Source organism: Dreissena polymorpha, chromosome 16 (genome assembly GCF_020536995.1).
Source record: "Dreissena polymorpha isolate Duluth1 chromosome 16, UMN_Dpol_1.0, whole genome shotgun sequence".
NCBI lineage: Eukaryota > Metazoa > Mollusca > Bivalvia > Myida > Dreissenidae > Dreissena > Dreissena polymorpha.
Window position 1 is genome coordinate 50910484 of NC_068370.1, and position 19442 is coordinate 50929925.

The following is a 19442-nucleotide window of genomic DNA, read 5'->3' on the forward strand; positions in this document are numbered from 1 at the left end:
TTTAAAGCTTATTACTTCCCGTGACTTTGTTTTTTCGATTCTAGACCTTGAAGGATGATGTTCACCTTGAAATTTTACCACTCAAAATGTGCAGCTCCATGAGCTACACATGCATGCCAAATATCAAGGTGCTATCTTCAAAATTTAAAAAGTTATGGCAAATGTTAAAGTTTTTCGGACGGACGGACAGACTGACATACTGACTGACGGACAGTTCAACTGCTATATGCTACCCTACCAGGGGCATAAAAAGTGCAGGCACACTGCTGTCAACATAATATACAGTAAGGCACAATAAACACTGTATAATAAATATCTGCTACAACACAAGCACAGTTAAGATACACGTATTTTCAGAAATCGTATATTCCTGGGTTCACTTCATAATCATTGATAATTTTGTTGATGAGGCTGACCCGATATTTTAAGTGTTATTATATCACGGACTGGTAAGTTTAACACAAATTAACTCCACTCTCCTGTTATATCAGTTGACGTCCCTACCCAATAACGCAATTTAAGACCTGCCACATTAGAAATTACAGGTATCATGTTAAATTGCCATGTTTGATGGTCAGTTAGTGAAGCCCATTTGGGAATATTTCCTGTAGGAATTTCGTTGAAAATGTAAATAAATGTCAACATATGTATCTAGGTTAATTGCTAAAAAAGCGTTTATGAATAAGCCATTATTATTTCAACAGTTTTGAATCGTTAAGGGAAAACAAACAAATAGTACAATTAACATATCAAAAATGCTATTTTAAAGAATTAAAAAAAAAATACATAGAGAAAATTCAATTTTCCAAATCGCAATATTTAATTTCATCAATAATGTGCATGTTTAAATTAACACATTTAAGGTCTAATCTTGAATCAGAAGTCTTTCAAAATCCATTGGTTTTAAAGTATAAATCATTTTGATGCTGCTATTTTTATTTTGGCTGCAATAGTGTTAAACATATTGTACTTCACAAGTGTGTTTACCATGTTGCTCCCAAGTTATTTGAATTGACACAATAAATCTATGTCATAGCTTGTGTATAAATTAAGCTGTTCAAATTTTGCAATTATTGAACATAACAAGTATTCTTTTCTAAATGATACATCACACTTTATTTAATTCTGCATGTGATCACTTAAATTCAATACAAATCCATGTCACAAACACAAATAATCTAAATCAATCACCTGTGGTTTTCCTTTTCCCACCCAGTTTAAGATTCCAACTGTCTCAAGAGTTAACATCTCTAGTTCAACATGAACATATTGTTTCCTGATGTAAAAAAATAATCAATTATATATGGTAACTTGGCAGAGAAGCGGAATATTCATAGGTACAATAGTCACTACAAAGAGAAATGGTACAGTAAATCGTAACACATAAAATGTATATTCAGGTGTACATATAGCAAAAAACCAGATTATTTTTATGTACACTTATATAACATGTAACAGAGTATCTGTTTATTTTTAGCCACACACAACAGAGAAACTTAAAATTCCTATGTACACTTAACAGAGAAACTATAAATTCATAGATACACATAAAAGAACAAGAGTGCCAAACTGTCACAAGATACGCCCGTTCGAAGGTTTTGGACACCATGCTCAATGCTTGAAATGCACTAAGTGACCTCAAGACCTAGTTATTGACTTGGCATGACCCATATTTGAACTTGACCTAGATATCATTTAGATGTAACATCTGACTAAATTTGGTGAAGATCAGATGAAAACTACTTCAATTAGAGAGCGGACACCATGCTAAATGCTTTAAATGCACCATGTGACCTCGTTTTTGACCGGGCATGACCCATATTCGAACTTGACCTACATATCATCTAGACACAACTTGTAACCAAATTAGGTGAAGATCAGATGAAAACTACTTCAATTAGAGAGCGGACACCATGCTAAATGCTTGAAATGCACTAAGTAACCTCGTGACCTAGTTTTTGACCCGGCATGACCCATATTTAAACCTGACCTACATATCATATAGACACAACTTTTGACCAAATTTGGTGAAGATCGGGTGAAAACTACTTCATTTAGAGAGCGGACACCATGAAATCCTTGAAATGCACTAAGTGACCCCATGACCTAGTTTTTGACCCGGCATGACCCATATTCCAACTTGGCCTAGATATTGTCTAGACTCAACTTCTGAGCAAGTTTGGTGAAGATCGGATGAAAACTATTTGAATTAGAGTCCGGACAAAGTGGCGCCGTTGAAAATGCACTAATTGACCCTATGACCTAGTTTTTGACCCGGCATGACCCATATTCGAACTTGGCCTATATATCAACTAGATGCAACTGCTGACCAAGTTTGGTGAAGATCGGATGAATACAATTTGAAATAGAGTCCGGACAAAGTGGCCCCTTTGAAAATGCACTTATTGACCCTATGACCTAGTTTTTGACCCGGCATGACCCATATTCGAACTTGGCCTAGATATCAACTAGATGCAACTGCTGACCAAGTTTGGTGAAGATCGGATGAATACAATTTGAATTAGAGTCCGGACAAAGTGATGCCTTCCGCCCGCCGCCCGCCGCCAAGGGGTTTCACATAATACGTCCCGTATTTTATACGGGCGTATAAAAATGGTTAAATTCTAGCCACATATAACAGGGAAATTTTATATCCTTATGTACCCTTATAAGAGAATTGTATTTTGATTCATACACAAAATAGACAAATGGAATATTCCTCGGTAAACTTAAAACAAAAACGGTGTATGACTAGCTTCACATACGAATAGCTATCCAGTGGATTCCTACATATACTTCACAGAGAAAGTCTATATTCCTTGTCTCTCTAGGTACATTGACTTAACCCTCTTGCTCAGAAGCAAAGAGAAAATGGCTATATGCAACCAGCATAAAACCAGAACAGCCTGGTATGCAACCAGCATAAAACCAGAACAGCCTGGTATGCAACCAGCATAAAACCAGAACAGCCTGGTATGCAACCAGCATAAAACCAGAACAGCCTGGTATGCAACCAGCATAAAACCAGAACAGCCTGGTATGCAACCAGCATAAAACCAGAACAGCCTGGTATGCAACCAGCATAAAACCAGAACAGCCTGGTATGCAACCAGCATAAAACCAGAACAGCCTGGTATGCAACCAGCATAAAACCAGAACAGCCTGGTATACAACCAGCATAAAACCAGAACAGCCTGCTAGTAACATACAGTTTTATGCTGTTTGCTGTGCATCAGTATGCAAGTGTTGGAAATGAAGCCTTCAAACTTAAATCAGGTCAGAAAGGTCTTAAATTTAAATTGATTTTTAAGGAAATACACACACTTTAAAGCGTGTACCCGAGTTGTGAGAGATTAAAAAAAAACTTTATACATGCATTATGTACCATTCCCCATAGGTTTACTTCGAAAATGTCTACAGTTGTTAAAGTCTTGTAAACAAAACAAGCAAAGCAAGTTTTTCTTTACTGCGCTTTTACGAATGCCTGGAACTTGAATTTACACAAGCATTATTAGGTTGACAGGGAAATATATTTATAGTTTTTAAGTCTTATAAACAATACAAGCAAAGCAGGTATTTCTTCACATAACAACCACATAATAGAGAAAGTTTATATTGCTAATCTCACATAACCAAGAAACTTATTATTTCTAGTTGCGCTAAACTTGTAAACTCTACTTCATTAAGTACACTGACTAAATGCATGCATCCCAAGGGCAACTGGGAAAAAATCCACATTTAAAAAAAGAAATGGATGAAGTTTAAGTCTTGAAAACAACACAAGCACAGCAAGTATTTCTTCACTGTGCTTTTACGAGTGCCTGGAACTTCCTGCGGACCTGAATCATAAACTTGCGCAGGTTGTTTGTCTGGATCAGCTCCTGGGTGAGCTCCTGTAGACCTTCTACTGGCGGCTCTACGTCACTCACTGGAACATAGCCGCAAGTACAGTGGTACTTTTGTGTGCTGTTTTGATATTATTCACCAGTTAGAAATACTTTAACAACAGCTAACATGATGAGTGTGAAATATTAAGGAAAAGGGAACTGTGAGAGATAGTTGATAGAGAGGAAACAGAGAAAAAAAGGGGGGAGGAATTACTCGTAGAATAATTTAAATAGCTTACAGTTTTATTTGTTGTCTCCCAAAGCTAGAGGTTAATACGCAGCCAAGTTAATGAGCAAGGCGCCATAAGAGGAATCTAAAGGGACCTTGGTGAAGTTTCTTATTGAGAAATGGATCCTTTTTTTTTATATGCTTTTGCAAAACTCTCTTCATATACGATATCATTTCATTGATAAATCAAAATCATATTGTGATGAGACTTGTTTTGTTTTAAATAATGCTTACCTATCTTCAGTAACTGAAAACCAATGTGGTCTGAAATTGAAGAAAGAGAGGCATTATACATATATATCACTAGTCAAAATTGTAATCTTACCAACATATTTCCTACTTGGGCCCTCCAGTCGCATGAAGAAGTAAAAAGGTGTCTTTGGGTTCTTTTCATCAATTTGGGTAAATATCACTTGGATCCTGTTACCTGTGAGGGAAAACACTGAAAATCAGTATTCAATTCCTAACAGATTGAAATATGACATTTTATTCTTGTTTTAGTCCAAGGTTATTAAACTTTAGTCTCGTAGATCGCAGTTATATAGCCCCCAGCCATTAAATAGACAAATATGCTTACACCTAGATTTGGGCCTTGCACGCAACTTACATGAATTTCCCTCCCTCAGCACACTGATATGGATATTGAAATGAGCTTTTAAAGTACTTCTTAAGAAAAGGAACTAATACTGTGCTATGAAGCTTTTAACATCTTTATTAAATGATTTTTGACATTTCAGTATTAAATGGCTATTCAAATTACTGGGATGGCAAAATAATAACATGTAAAATGATTATGTAAATAACGTTTGCCAACTGAATTAACTTATAACGTAAGTCATTAAAATCTGGCAAAATAAATAACTGATTTTGATATTTTTGAATCCTGTAAATTCAGAAACATTTTAAAGAATATAATTTAAGAAAAAAAGTGTCTCATAGCTATACAATATTCCCAAGATAGTCAACTTAGATTCAAATTGTGTTTGTATTCATAAGATTTTATCATCATCAATTTCATAATGTTTCTTGATGAGTGTAAAAAACAAATACTTAGCCAAGGGACTGGGTTTATTGGACGCTGATAAAAAAGGGGAATAACAGTGCTCCAGCTAGGCAAAAAACTGAAGTGTGCAGCATCATGACCCCAAGGTTCCACCCTGTTATCTCGTACCCTCCGCAATCAGGCCTTGACACTAACTTTCTGGACAGGGTTCCCGGAGGGAACCCTACTTTCAACTTTTGGTGACCCTCACCCAAACTAGGGTTCCCTCCTGTTTCGACGCACAGCGTAAGGGCAAATCAGTACAAGAGGCTTACTAGTAAACATGTTTATTTCCAATATTCAATTCAGTTGCCATTTAAAGTAGACCTATTTATAGCTTTGAAGCCTTGTTTTGTAAACTTTGGATGTCATGTCTACTTGATAACAATATGCTTTTAATGTATTTTAAAAGCAAAACAAGTTAGGCTTGCAACAGAACTAATAAAAATATATAAGTTATTATACAATTTATTAATCAAATATATTTGACAATAAAGTAGCCTTATGTTTACTGAAATGTGCAAATACCAATAATACCAATTTGATTTCCAGTGACAATTTTGTATGTGCACTTTAAGTTTTTTGAGTATTTAAATTGCCAAAAGCACTAATGGCAAAAAGATCTGCCTCTAAAAAGCGCATTGCTTCTCAAGAAAGAAAAAATCGGAAATATCCTTGTCAATCATTTTGTAAACACAACCTGTATTTGTCTGCATTTTATCGAGTGTAATGGGTGATTTTTACTGTAACACCACCATATCTATACTACGTCATTCATATTTGTATTCCTACTGGTTCTATGCTTTGTGCGTGAAATCTTGGGTTGATAAAAGTTGACGGAGAACCATCGCACAGTTCGCATCCGCTTTCATGTTGCTAAAAATACACTACTTACCGTTTCGGAAGTTCTCCTTATAAACACGGCAAGAAATAAAAGATAATTACGCGGATTCATATGATAAATCAATACGAAGTGGTTCTATAAATTAAGGTTTCCCGAGGATCACCCAGCTTGAAAGAACTGGTGACCCTCGCCAAAATCTGGGGGCCTCGGGTTCCCGAACCACTGTTAGTGTCGAGGCCTGCGCAATGTCCCCCCCTTTTTCTTTATCTGATCACATAATTATTCAGCAAATGTGTAATAAATTAATTAAATGTTCACAGTTATTATTTTTTAATGAAAATACATCCAATATAAAATATATTCATAAATTAATAACACATGCTATTTTGAAAATATGAGCTAACACAAGTCTGGCTGCACACACTGAAGTTTTACAGCTTAACCCTTTGCATGCTGGGAAATTTGTCTTCTGCTAAAATGTAATCTGCTGAATTTCTAAAATTAGCATTTTCTTCGATTTTTTTCAAAGAATACTATCAGAATAGCAAACAGTTTGGATCCTGATGAGACGCCACGTTCTGTGGCGTCTCATCTGGATCCAAACTGTTTGCAAAGGCCTTCAAAATTCGGTTCCCGCACTGAAAGGGTTAAACACTGAAATACATGACCTAGTTACCAGTAAATCAGCAAACAAAGCACTAATTACCTGTATTCATTATTACCTTTTGTTTTTCTGTATTCTAGCCCCAACGCTTCCCCAAACACTTTACTTCCATTCTCCAAATACTCCAACTTCTGTTTGGCCTTTGTAGGTATTTCTATTTCTGTAATTGCCAACATTGCGAATGAAATGTATGAATCAATATACTGTACACAATCCTTAAGTAACATTTCATTTGTGTTTGTAAGAGCTTGGTTTATAAACAAGAGCTTTTAAAAGACGGCATGCTCGAGTGTTCTTCCAGTTTGATAGTGTAATGTACAATTACTTTCAGAAACCTGTTATTAGGCCTGTGAATACAAATTTGAGCAGAATACCACAAAGCAAAGGCAATTTACTTAGCAAACTTGCTTTTTTTCCAATTGTTTGTTTAAATGACCTGCTATGTCTGCATGTACCTTCACACAAAAGCACTGCAGAATTCTTCAATCCAAACTAGTCATTGAAAACAATATTTTTTTCTATTTTTAGGATCAGTGACTTTGATCCAACCAGTCATGAATGCAATTACACACTAGATCAGCGTGAAAGCTAAAGTTCAAAATGAAGCGTCTCCAAACAGGCTTGCCATATTCAAAGTTTTATCAAGGTTGATCAGTTCAAATTAAAGTAGTCAATTAGCAATTCAACTTAAACCTAAATTTTTTATGTACATGATCATTTGCCATATATTTTTAACCACTAAGACATACATTAATATAATTAATTTAACATCTATAGTTGATGCAGAGATAATGAGTTGTTAAACACAAAAGATAATAAGAACTTTCTAGTATAAGTTTACCAGAGGGCCATGACATCCCTAAAACACTCACCTGACTTTACCGACACCAATTTTTAAAGATTTGACCTGTTGATCTAGTTTCGAACCCCCACATGACCCAATTTCAAATATGGCCTAAATATTCGAGATTTGTTTTGCTACTAGAACTTGTTCCGTTAGTGACAAAAATTTCCCAGACTGTCCTATGTCGTTTAACATAGCATTATGTAAAACAATGTCTTAGTTGAAAAGGGGGAATAACTTTTGTAATTTTCAACGTAGAATGATACAAAGTGCACATGCAAACCTGATATAATAAGGACAAAGTCACAATAACTGCAAGTTTGAATGTTGTAAAACAAACCAAGTTTCAGTGTACGGACTGAGAAACAGACAGACTGATGGACAGACATACATAGGGATTCCAATAAAAATGTATATGTACATCATTTGCCATATTCAGAATCTGGTTATGTAATATCTTTGAATTGCATTTTTGTGAATATTTGTTTCAATTGAAGGGGGATAATCTTGCTATTCCATACCATTTTTTAGATCACTGATGTTTTGCTTCAAGACTTCTACTTCTTCCTCTGTTTTGACTGCCTTTTCACTCATTCCATGTGTGACTGTGTACAATTCCTCCAGTTCATTTCGTAAATTTTCAACTGTCTGTGACACTGTAATAATGTTAGCGTAATCGGTTAAGTCAATGGTTACTTTTATCTTTCATTGGCCACTCAAATCACATTAGCTCTGATTTTTGAAGTGACTTTTTTGAGGACATTTCATTACTATAATTTAAGTGGTCTTTTCATACCATAATGCTTTTAAAGATTAACTAGAGCTTTGTCACAGACGTGACGATTCACCCCACATGCCGCATTGACACAGAATATTTTGCATGCTGTCTTCACAAAAAACAGCGGACACCATTCTCAATGTTTAAAACGCACTAAGTGACCCCGTGACCTAGTTTTTGACCTGGCATGGTCCATGTTCGAACTTGACCTACACATCATCTAGATACAACTTCTGACCAAGTGTGGTGAAGATCGGATGAAAACTACTTGAATTAGAGAGTGGACACCATGCTGAATGTGTAAAACATACTAAGTGACCCCGTGACCAAGTTTTTGATCCGGCATGGCCCATGTTCGAACTTGGCCTTAAGATCATCTAGATAAAACTTCTGATCAAGTTTGGTGAAGCTAGGATGAAAACTTCTTGAATTAGAAAGCGGACACCATGCTCAATGTTTAAAACGCACTAAGTGACCCCGTGACCTAGTTTTTAACCCAGCAGCCATATTCAAACTTGACCTAGACATCATCTAGATACAACCTATGACCAAGTTTGGTGAAGATTGGATGAAAAAACTACTTTAATTAGAGAGTGGACAAAATGCTTAATGTTTAACATGCACTACGTGACCCCGTGACCTAGTTTTTTACCCGGCACGACCCATATTTGAACTTGACCTAGACATCATCTAGATACAACTTCTGACCAAGTTTGGTGAAGATCGGATGAAAACAACTTGAATTAGAGAGCGGACACTTAATACAGACTGACCGACAGACCAACAGACCGACCGACAGACAAGCTCACTTCTATTTACACCCCAAAACTTCGTTTGTGGGGGTATAATTAAACATTTGTAGATTATGCAATTATGATAATACCGGTAATCATTTCCTATTGGAAACACTTGTGTGACTTACTGTGTCTTACAAAGTCTGCATTGTGTTGTTATGACATCTACATGTACAAGCATGAAAAGGCCAAAACTAAATATTACCAAAAATACATTCAAATACATGAAAAAGTTATTGAATGTTATACTCTTAAGTGAAGAACGTATTAATTTGTTATACAAATGATAGCACAGCCATGAAACCAATTATTCAAAGTTTAACATATTAATCCAATTTATCTAACATAATCAATTTATTAACAAAATTGATGTGTAAACTGCAAGTATGCTACCTCGACACAAAATTTGTCAATATACCTCCATCAAAAGTAAAAAAATTGAAAAGAACCTGTTTTTCTATTTTAAGCAAGGTGACCTTAACCTTTATCGAACATGCCTTAAATGCAACCTCAAGCTCGGTCTACATGAAAGCAACCAACACACAAAATGTTGGTGCATTACCTCCATCGAAACGCAAGTTACTGAGCGAAAATTGTTTTTCTGTTTTTAGTAACAGTGACTTTGACCTTAACCTTACTTGCCCTAATGCAATCTCAAGCTTGATCAGCAGGTAAGCTTAGGTACACACACAATTTCTGTGTAAGACATCCTTGCCAAAGTCATTATGTGGAAACAATTGTTCTTCTTCTAGTTACAGTGACTTGACTTGACCAGCCTCGAAAGCAAGTCCCAAATGAGCAGAAACTGCTTTTTCTATTTTTGGCAACATTGGTCTTGACCTTTACTTGATAAGCCCCAATTACAATCCTATGTTCGGTTTTCATTCAAGTTTGCTATATCAAAAGAGTCATTAAAATTGGTTTATGTAAACTCCAGTTATTGACCAAAAACCAAAAGATTTATTTGGAAAATTTGGGATCATTCAAGCGTGTCAGGTGATCTGGTTGGTTAATGAACTTGGTAAAGTTATTACAATATAACCAAGTTTTACCATTATTTTGTTTAAACTGTATGAGTAATTGAGGGGACATTTTCTCCTGGAGGACGCCCCATCACCCGCTCTCCACTGATGCTCCCATAATATGCCCTTTTTTAAGGGTGTATAAATAGGAGTTTTTTTACATTTTCTGAGGTACCAATGTCTGAAAAAGCATGCATTTTATGAAATGTTGGCTTCTAATTTGGCTTTCTTAGTGTCAAGCAAAAAAATGTATTATGCAATTAAAAACATTCAATTAGCTTATCCTACAAAATATTATTATAAATAAAACAATGTTGGACTTCAGGGTTTTTTCCCCACTTTTTGGGAAGATAGCCCATGGCTTTGGAATTGGGAATTTTATCGGCATTTTCATTAAATTGGGAAAATAAATTCATTAGCCTTTTTATTCCAAATGAAAAGTCCACTGATTAGCCTTAGGGATATACTAAATTTGCTATAACTCTTTATAATCATTCAAATTAAAAGAACAAAATCATGTAATACTTTTTTTAGATGTAATTGAATTAAAATTGAGATAAAATACGCATTAGACACTTTCTAAAAAAAAAAAAAAAAAAAAACTTTTTCTTTTTTTTTTGAAATTGGGAATTTGTTGCCACATTTTGGGAAAAAAGTATACTTTTTGGGATTGGGAACATAGCCGAATTTCGGCTATAAAATTGGGCCAAAAAAAAAACCTGGACTTTTTACAGCCCAGTCTTATGGTAATTTCAGCAAAAAATGCCTAATTCTGTACTACTTGATGACTTACTTTTTGTTAAACAGATCCTGACACCTTGGTTCACGGTCATTATTAAATATATGCACGTGTACTTCTTTTCTTTTATCAGATAATACATACAGCTTACTGTTGCAGCAATAATCCCTTTATGTAAGAAATCACTAGCATTTTATGATTTATCTTCATAAACGAGTTAATTTGCATTTTGCCCATTAAAAATTGATTTGGCTATTAAAACACTTTATGCTGGATGATTATCCATAACAAATGCAGGGTTTACATGAAAATGAAAAACATGTTTTTATTAATTAAGGAAACCAAACATCAATCATGTTTATGGTCTATCGCACATTTCACCAGATATGTTCAATTGGTTTTGGATAGACTGTAATTGGAGACATTCCCAGAAGCAAGTGCTTCAAAAATGTGTTTACATACTTATTAAAGTACTTTCATTAATTCTGCTTATTTTAGTATATATCATACATTGTCAATGCCTTTTGCAATGCAATTTATTTATCAATGAGGTTTAAAGATGGAAATACATTTGAACAAGGGCTGTTTGTAAAACATGCATGCCCCCCATATGGGCTCTCTGTTGTAGTTACAGCCATTGTGTGAATATGTTTTTTGTCACTGTGACCTTGACCTTTGACCTAGTGACCTGAAAATCAATAGGGGTCATCTGCCAGTCATGATCAATGTACCTATGAAGTTTCATGATTCTAGCCATAAGCGTTCTTGAGTTTCTCCGGAAACCATTTTACTATTTCGGATTACTGTGACCTTGACCTTTGACCTAGTGACCTGAAAATCAATAGGGGTCATCTGCGAGCCATGATCAATCTACCTATCAAGTTTCATGATCCTAGGAATAAGTGTTCTTCATTTATCATTCGGAAACCATTTTACTATTTCGGGTCACCTTGAACTTGACCTTTGACCTAGTGACCTCAAAATCAATAGGGGTCATCTGCGAGTCATGATCAATCTACCTATCAAGTTTCATGATCCTAGGCATAAGCGTTGTTGAGTTATCATCCAGAAACCATTTTACTATTTCGGGTCACTGTGACCTTGATCTTGTGACCTGAAAATCAAAAGGGGTCATCTGCAAGTCATGATCAATGTACCTATGAAGTTTCATGATCCTAGGCATAAGTGTTCTTGAGTTATCATCCGGAAACCATATTAATATTTCGGGTCACCGTGACCTTGACCTTTGACCTAGTAACCTGAAAATCATTAGGAGTCATCTGCCAGCCATTATCAATCTACCTAAGAAGTTTCATAATCCTAGTCATAAGCGTTCTTGAGTTATCATCCGGAAACCATTTTACTATTTTGGGTCACTGTGACCTTGACCTTTGACTAAGTGACCTGAAAATCAATAGGGGTCATCTGCGAGTCATGCTCAATCTACCTATCAAGTTTCATGATCCTAGGCATAAGCGTTCTTGAGTTATCATCCGGAAACTATTTTACTATTTCAGGTCACTGTGACCTTGACCTTTGACCTATTGACCTGAAAATCAATCTGCGAGTCATGATCAATCTACCTATCAAGTTTCATGATCCTAGGCCTAAGCCTTCTTGAGTTATCATCCAGAAACCATTTTACTATTTCGGGTAACCGTGACCTTGACCTTTGACCTAGTGACCTCAAAATCAATAGGGGTCATCTGCGAGTCATGATCAATGTACCTATGAAGTTCTATGATCGTAGCCATTAGCGTTCTTGAGTTATCATCCGGAAACCATTTTACTATTTCAGGTCACCGTGACCTTGACCTTTGATATAGTGACCTGAAAATCAATAGGGGTCAACTGCGAGTCATGATCAATCTACCTATCAAGTTTCATGATCCTAGGCATGAGCGTTGTTGAGTTATCATCCGGAAACCATTTTACTATTTCGGGTCACCGTGACCGTGACCATGTGACCTGAAAATCAATAGGGGTCATCTGCAAGTCATGATCAATGTACACATGAAGTTTCATGATCCTAGGCATAAGCATTCTTGAGTTATCATCCGGAAACCATTTTACTATTTCGGGTCACCGTGACCTTGACCTTTGACCTAGTGACCTGAAAATCATAAGGAGTCATCTGCCAGCCATTATCAATCTACCTAAGAAGTTTCATGATCCTAGGCATAAGCGTTCTTGAGTTATCATCCAGAAACTATTTTACTATTTCGGGTCACTGTGACCTTGACCTTTGACCTAGTGACCTGAAAATCAATAGGGGTCCAGGGTTTTTTTTTACTAAGAAAGTGACGCCGATATTCGGCGTCTTCCCCTACCAGAATTTTTCCCCTAAAAATACCATTTCCCCTCCAAAATATAATTTTTCGCCAAAATATAATATTTTACCCTCAAAAAAATGTTTTTTTTTCTTTTGGGAAGTCGACACTTATCCAATTTGTACCATGTACACTGATCTCGCTCTCTCTCTCTCTCCCGACGAACACTCAAATCTGGGAATCCAGTGATTCTATATATAGCTCTTAAATTACGTCATGGAAACCGGGCAACTAATCGTATTAATCATGTGACTATTTTACTGGATTCCGGTCTTGCTCGAGAAGGGTGTTTCGTCAATTAATTACCGGAAACCAGTCAAATTTTCATCCGGGTTATGTGAAAGCCAAGATATAAACGTTAAAACAGAAAAAAGTCTCACAATTGGCGTTCATACACGAACAAAATAAAACGTTCAGACTCGGAAAATATTAATTGCGTTGACGCATTTTTTAAGAATGAATCATCAAAAACCGTTGAAACCCAGCAGGATTCGGAGGTACATGTAATCAACATCGATTAATACTGTCGGATTATTGTGAAAGTGAAAGTAGACAATCGGCAGCTGCCGCACCTTACCCTTCCAATACTGTAGCAGATCTAGATCGTCAACCCATTCATCATGAAATTGAAATCATAATATTGACATCGTTCCCCGGCCCCAGTTGAAAACATTTCCCATTATTAGATCTACACCTGCAACTTAATTTAAGACTTTGACTTTAATATCATACTTGTTCATGTGTTTAAGAACAAAAAGGTCAGAGACACGCCTCTTTTTCTAAAAAAAAAACCTGAAGTCTGTAGGCGAGTTATAGACATTGAAATGCACAGTTTATATATTTTTTCCCCAAATATGTCTCTTTCGCGCTCGATTTTCCCCTTTTACCCAGCGTCCAGCGTCTTCCCCTTTTTCTAAAAAAAAACCCCTGGGGTCATCTGCGAGTCATGATCAATCTACCTATCAAGTTTCATGATCCTAGGCATAAGCGTTCTTGAGTTATCATCCGGAAACCATTTTACTATTTCGGGTCACTGTGACCTTGACCTTTGACCTAGTGACCTGAAAATCAATATGGGTCATCTGCGAGTCATGATCAATCTACCTATCAAGTTTCATGATCCTAGGCCTAAGCGTTCTTGAGTTATCATCCGGAAACCATTTTACTATTTCCGGTCACCGTGACCTTGACCTTTGACCTAGTGACTTCAAAATCAATAGGGGTCATCTGCGAGTCATGATCATAGGTACATATCATGTACCTATGGAGTTTCATGATCCTAGGCCCAAGCGTTCTTGAGTTATCATCCAGAAACCACCTGGTGGACGGACCGACCGACAGACCGACATGTGCAAAGCAATATACCTCCTCTTCTTCGAAGGGGGGCATAATAAAGTTGTAGAGCTCACCAAAATGTTGCTCTGTTACTTTTCACTATGCAAGTGCACAGTTCAGGCTTCCCATACTTACACTGCTTTACTTCAGCATTATATTTCTCATTGTCCAGCTTTTCAACTACAAAAGAGAAGATTCATTTAATTTCAAAAAGTACATTCCATGCTAATACTCGAAGGGACTATGGCAAGGAAAAAATCGATTCCTGTTGCATTGTCACTTTTTTTTACATAAATGCATTTAACTACAACATTATCATAAGTTTACCAAATTTGATATAATACAAGATAAGAAATCAGCAAAAAGAAGAAAATATGTTCCCTCCTTCCACGATACACCCTTTTAAAATATGTCCCACCTTTTTTACATTCTAATTTCTTTCATTGTAAATGTTCTCGGACATACACACATGGTTGTATTGGCTTTTGACAATTTTATGAAGTGACACACAATATAACTTAGTATTACCATCATTTTTTTGAAGGAAATTATTTTTAAAGAGAAAAATCACACCCCTGCTTGAAAGATAAGTTAATGCAAAACAAGGAGAAATGGTATATACTTTGAAGTGTTTTGAGCACACTCTGGTGGTGAGTGGTGCGTGCCTGCAGTAGTTGGTCCATCTCATCTTTCATCCAGAACTGCAGCTTGCCCCTGGCCTGCTGAAGTCTCTCACGCAGTGACTGCAGCTCTTGGACCAACTCAGTTCCTGTCTCCATCTGAAAAACCATTTGCAAGCCAAATACAACAAGAGCACCGCCTTGTGGGTGCAGACCTCTCATCTATTTTTCTTTTTAAAGGTGAAGGGAACTATCTCAATACTTCAATAAAAAAAGATGGATGGGTGCTGCTGGATGGAGAGGGTTGTAGTGTGTGTGGGGGTGTGGTCATTTATTACATTATCTTCCAAAAATAAGAAATAAAAATGCAATAAACAAAATAAAATAATTTATTTGGGGGGGGGGGGGATTCTTGGGTGGGATAGTTGGACGGTCTTTCAAAAATAAAATAATAAAAATTAAATATTTTTGTTTTTTAACCATGTTTCGAAAAAAAATTGGGGGGGGGGAGGGGGTTGGGTGGGGTCGGGCGGTGGGGGGGGCATAGTGTGAGGGTGTGGTCATTTAAAAGATGATCTTTAAACAAAAAAAATGAAAAATACACAAAAAAAAATTGGGGGGGGGGCATGGGGGATGGTTTGGGTGGAGTCTATTGTAGTAGAGTTGTTTTGTCAAAGTATCAATCAAATCTGATCATAAATAACGAAGTCATGGCAATTTTTGTAAAAAAATGGCCATAATTCCGTCAAAATGACAACCAGATTTATGCAACTTGTTCCGTACAGTCCCCTTATGATAGTTTGTAAGTGTTCCAAGTCTGAAAGCAATAGCTATGATACTTTAGGAGTAAAGCGGCCCAAAACACAAAACTTTACGAAAATTTCAATTTTCTAGTATAAAGGGGCCATACCGGTAATTCTGTCAAAATGCCAGTCAGAGTTACATAACTTTGCCTGCACAGTCCCCTTATGATAGTAAGTAAGTGTCGCAAGTATGAAAGCAATAGCTTTGATACTTTAGGAATAAAGTGGACCTAAACACAAAACTTAACCAAATTTTCAATTTTCTAGGTATAAAAAGGGCACATAATTCTGTCAAAATGCACGCCAGAGTTACCTACCTTTGCCTGCCCAGTCCCCTAATGATAGTAAGGTAGTGTACCAAGTTTGAATGCAATAGCTTTGATACTTTATGAGAAAAGTGGACCTAAACACAGAACTTAACCGGATGCCGATGCCGACGCAGACGCCAAGGTGATGACAATAGCTCATAATTTTTTTTTCAAAAAATAGATGAGCTAAAAATGCAGTCACTGTTAGTGTTGAATGCCCCTAAATGTATTATTCAAAAGTGCAATATTGACCATCAATGTTGGAGAAATCACACATGTTTTTTATTTAAACAAGCCAACTCAATGAATTGATATCCCCCGCCAATATGCTTCTGGACACTCATACCAACTTTCAATGAAATACGCCAAAGCACTTCCAAGATATGGCTCTGGACACACAAAAAACTTTTTTTTTAATATACAAAGGGCCAGAACTCTGTTATTATCAGATGGTGTTGAATGCCATTTGGCGTGCATCATCCTATTATCCATATATATACTCATACCAAGTTTCAATTATCCACCAATGCACTTCCAAGATATTGCTCCGGACGGACGGACAACACCAAAACAATATCCCTCCGCCTATGGCGGGGGATAATAAATACAAACAAAACCCTCAATTCCCTCTATTGATATGTGATTTTTTATACACTATCTTTCACAACAATCCTCATAATACTGAATGTTTTGGTAAAAACTAACATCCAAACAACAGTGAAACATTAAAACAAAGAGCAATAACTCCATAAATATTAATGGAGTTTTTTTTTCTTTTACTTCATTCTTCCTATCAAAGTCTTTCAGTGTTCAAGCCAATCCGTCTTTTCAAGTTATTATTTGCATAAGAAATAAAATGGCATAAAAAATGTGGTCCAAAGAGTTAAGGCAATAACCCCATAAATGCAATAGAATAATTATTTGTTCTTGCAGATGCCCTTGCACTTTCTCTCTATATGGTCTACCAACACGAAGGCCAAAAACTCTGAAAATCTTGAAATGAGTCCAGGCTTTTTCACCATTTGGGTTAATGACATATATTTGCATGAAATCTGGAACATCAGTAAAAATTGACCTTAATATGGAAAAAAATACCCAGGGCTTTAATATACATAAAAGTTTAAACGATAAATCTGTGCTGTCCATGCGGTTTTCAGGATATTGTACATGCAGCATGATTTGTGCACGCTTTTTATCTTGACAATGGATCAACGTGAAATACATAAGCACTGATTATTTTAAGCAAGAATTTGTTAATGTCGCATGAACATTAAAGTTTGGACGTGTGTTTCGGATAATAAATGTAATTATGCTTATTTACGAATTAAAAAAAACGCTTACAGTTGGGTGTCATTAATTCAATGATAATTGCTTCAAATGTTTAAAGTGTCAAATAAATGTTTTGACAATATTATGCATGAAATGCACAATTTCCATGAGGATTACACCCGTGGAGTTGTAAACCGTACAGTCTGTTAAGCGTGGTTTGTATAACAAATCCAACCAACTGCCACAAAACCACACACCTTTGGCAATTACGTCACACATCAGGGATTTTTCAGCACTGTCTGCGCCACCGGAAAACGGAGGCACTCCCAAAGCAAACGGACCCGATCCCAAACCGAAATTCTAAAAAAAAATCCCAATTTCTAAAAAAAAAAAAAAAAATTTTTTTTTTTTTAAAGAATGAAGTGTCTTATAACTTGTGTGACTGAGCAGTGTTTGTTTTGGTCAAAAATATCTGCTATAAGGTTTTGACTGTTCAGTTCTTATCTCAGAGTGTAACTGTAACTGAAAAACAAAACTGCAGTACTTGAATAAACGTTGAACATGCCCAATATTGCATCTGTTTATATAAAGAAGACAAAATAACAAATAAAAACAAATTTATTTGTTAAACTACTGAATTATTTAAACATGATATATTCACAATTTTTTCCCAAATGAGCCGTTTCATCGAAGCAAAATTTCCCAAAATGGCCAATGTTGTCGATAAAAAATTCCCAATTTGGTCAGACTCCTTTTCCCAAAATAGGCAGAAAAACCCCTGCACATTGTCTGCATGATTTAACTAGGTAAAGATTCCTTAAGAATGCTGTCACTCATTCAAAGTGTGCACTCTCATTGAACAATATTGACTTTCCAACACAACGACACTCCGCCTTTATGTTGCATAATGAGATACATGTACGTGTCATTGACAAACGATTGTAAATCGGCTTTGAAAATTGTTGGTGAAGTCGATATTGGTTTGCTCTTTAAAAATATACTCATGGATATAGAGCTTGCAAATTTTCTTGCAAAAATACTGGTAATGTGCTCTATCTTCGGAAAAATAGCGTGAATCATGCAATCGCGTGTTCTAGAATGGACATTGATTACTCCTACACTCAACAGCTCTATTTCTAAACATCTAAGGTCAACCATGAATTCGGAATTTTAGAACTGCACTAAAAGCTTTTGGGACAAAATGCTACTTTTGCCAAAAAATGACAATACATCATGTGTAGTGCCATTATTACATAACGGGATAATTTAAAATGAACTTATTATATTCCCTGACAGATAGGACAGTCCGCATCAGCAAGGTAATCTAATAAAGGGATGTAATAAATCAATTATACAACTGGTGATGTTTGAAATGTTATTAGCAAAGCATGAAAGGCCTAGTTTAAGGTAGTTAATAATTTAATTCTATAGCTGTTAAGGCTAGAGTGAGACAGGCGTCAGACTCAGGCCTTTCAGGGTCGATGGCTGAACATTTAGGGTTTGATGGGGTATTAGTGTATTGACACATCAGGAGATAACAATTTACCATTAACATTTCTAAAAATATTGCCATGCACGGTATGATAAGGGTTAAATGAGATGTCACCCTTAGTTATTTCTTGTTCACTTTAAATTGAGAATGTCCGACAAAAACGACTATCCAAAGTGGACCCTCCGAAGTGTCAGTTAATTGTCAGTATTCGAGGAAACTACTCCGTTAAACGTTCCCGTATTAAACAAATATAAATTTTATAATTACTTTAAATAAAGCTATGACACAATTAATTAATAAGCACCTTTTAGACTTCTTTTTGTTTGAGTAGTTTATTAACGAAAATCACAAAATGACTTATGTTGTTATTTGATTGTTGTTTGAACATCCCGCTCAAAACGACACCCGACTGTAAAATAGCAACCGTATCTTTAAAAGGCAA

General features: G+C 36.0%; 1 protein-coding gene across 2 annotated transcripts; it reads right to left on the bottom strand.

The window, feature by feature from the left end:
• Window positions 1-918: 918 nt before the first annotated feature.
• On the bottom strand, window positions 919-19431 carry LOC127862465 (kinetochore protein Spc25-like). 2 transcript variants are annotated; one of them, XR_008040636.1, is made up of 8 exons: window positions 19305-19431; window positions 15131-15287; window positions 14644-14688; window positions 8032-8166; window positions 6725-6826; window positions 4442-4543; window positions 2419-3928; window positions 919-2262 (listed from the first exon to the last, which is right to left on the bottom strand). XR_008040636.1 is itself a non-coding variant. In XM_052401621.1 (7 exons), exons 2-7 carry the CDS (start codon window positions 15285-15287, stop codon window positions 3801-3803), a joined length of 669 nt encoding a protein of 222 aa, XP_052257581.1. In that variant the 5' UTR covers window positions 19305-19431; the 3' UTR covers window positions 919-3800. The 2 variants fall into 2 exon arrangements, 1 of the variants encoding a protein (XP_052257581.1); XM_052401621.1 differs by having other exon boundaries at window positions 919-3928.
• Between the last annotated feature and the right edge of the window lie 11 nt (window positions 19432-19442).

Excerpts from the sequence above, each read along its gene's own strand:
- LOC127862465 (XM_052401621.1), bottom strand. The coding sequence starts at position 15,287 with ATGGAGACAGGAACTGAGTTGGTCCAAGAGCTGCAGTCACTGCGTGAG. Across the intron at positions 6,827-8,031 it reads CATCAGTGATCTAAAAAATG|AAATAGAAATACCTACAAAG; the intron begins GTATGGAATAGC and ends TGGCAATTACAG. Across the intron at positions 4,544-6,724 it reads AGAATACAGAAAAACAAAAG|GTAACAGGATCCAAGTGATA; the intron begins GTAATAATGAAT and ends TTTCCCTCACAG.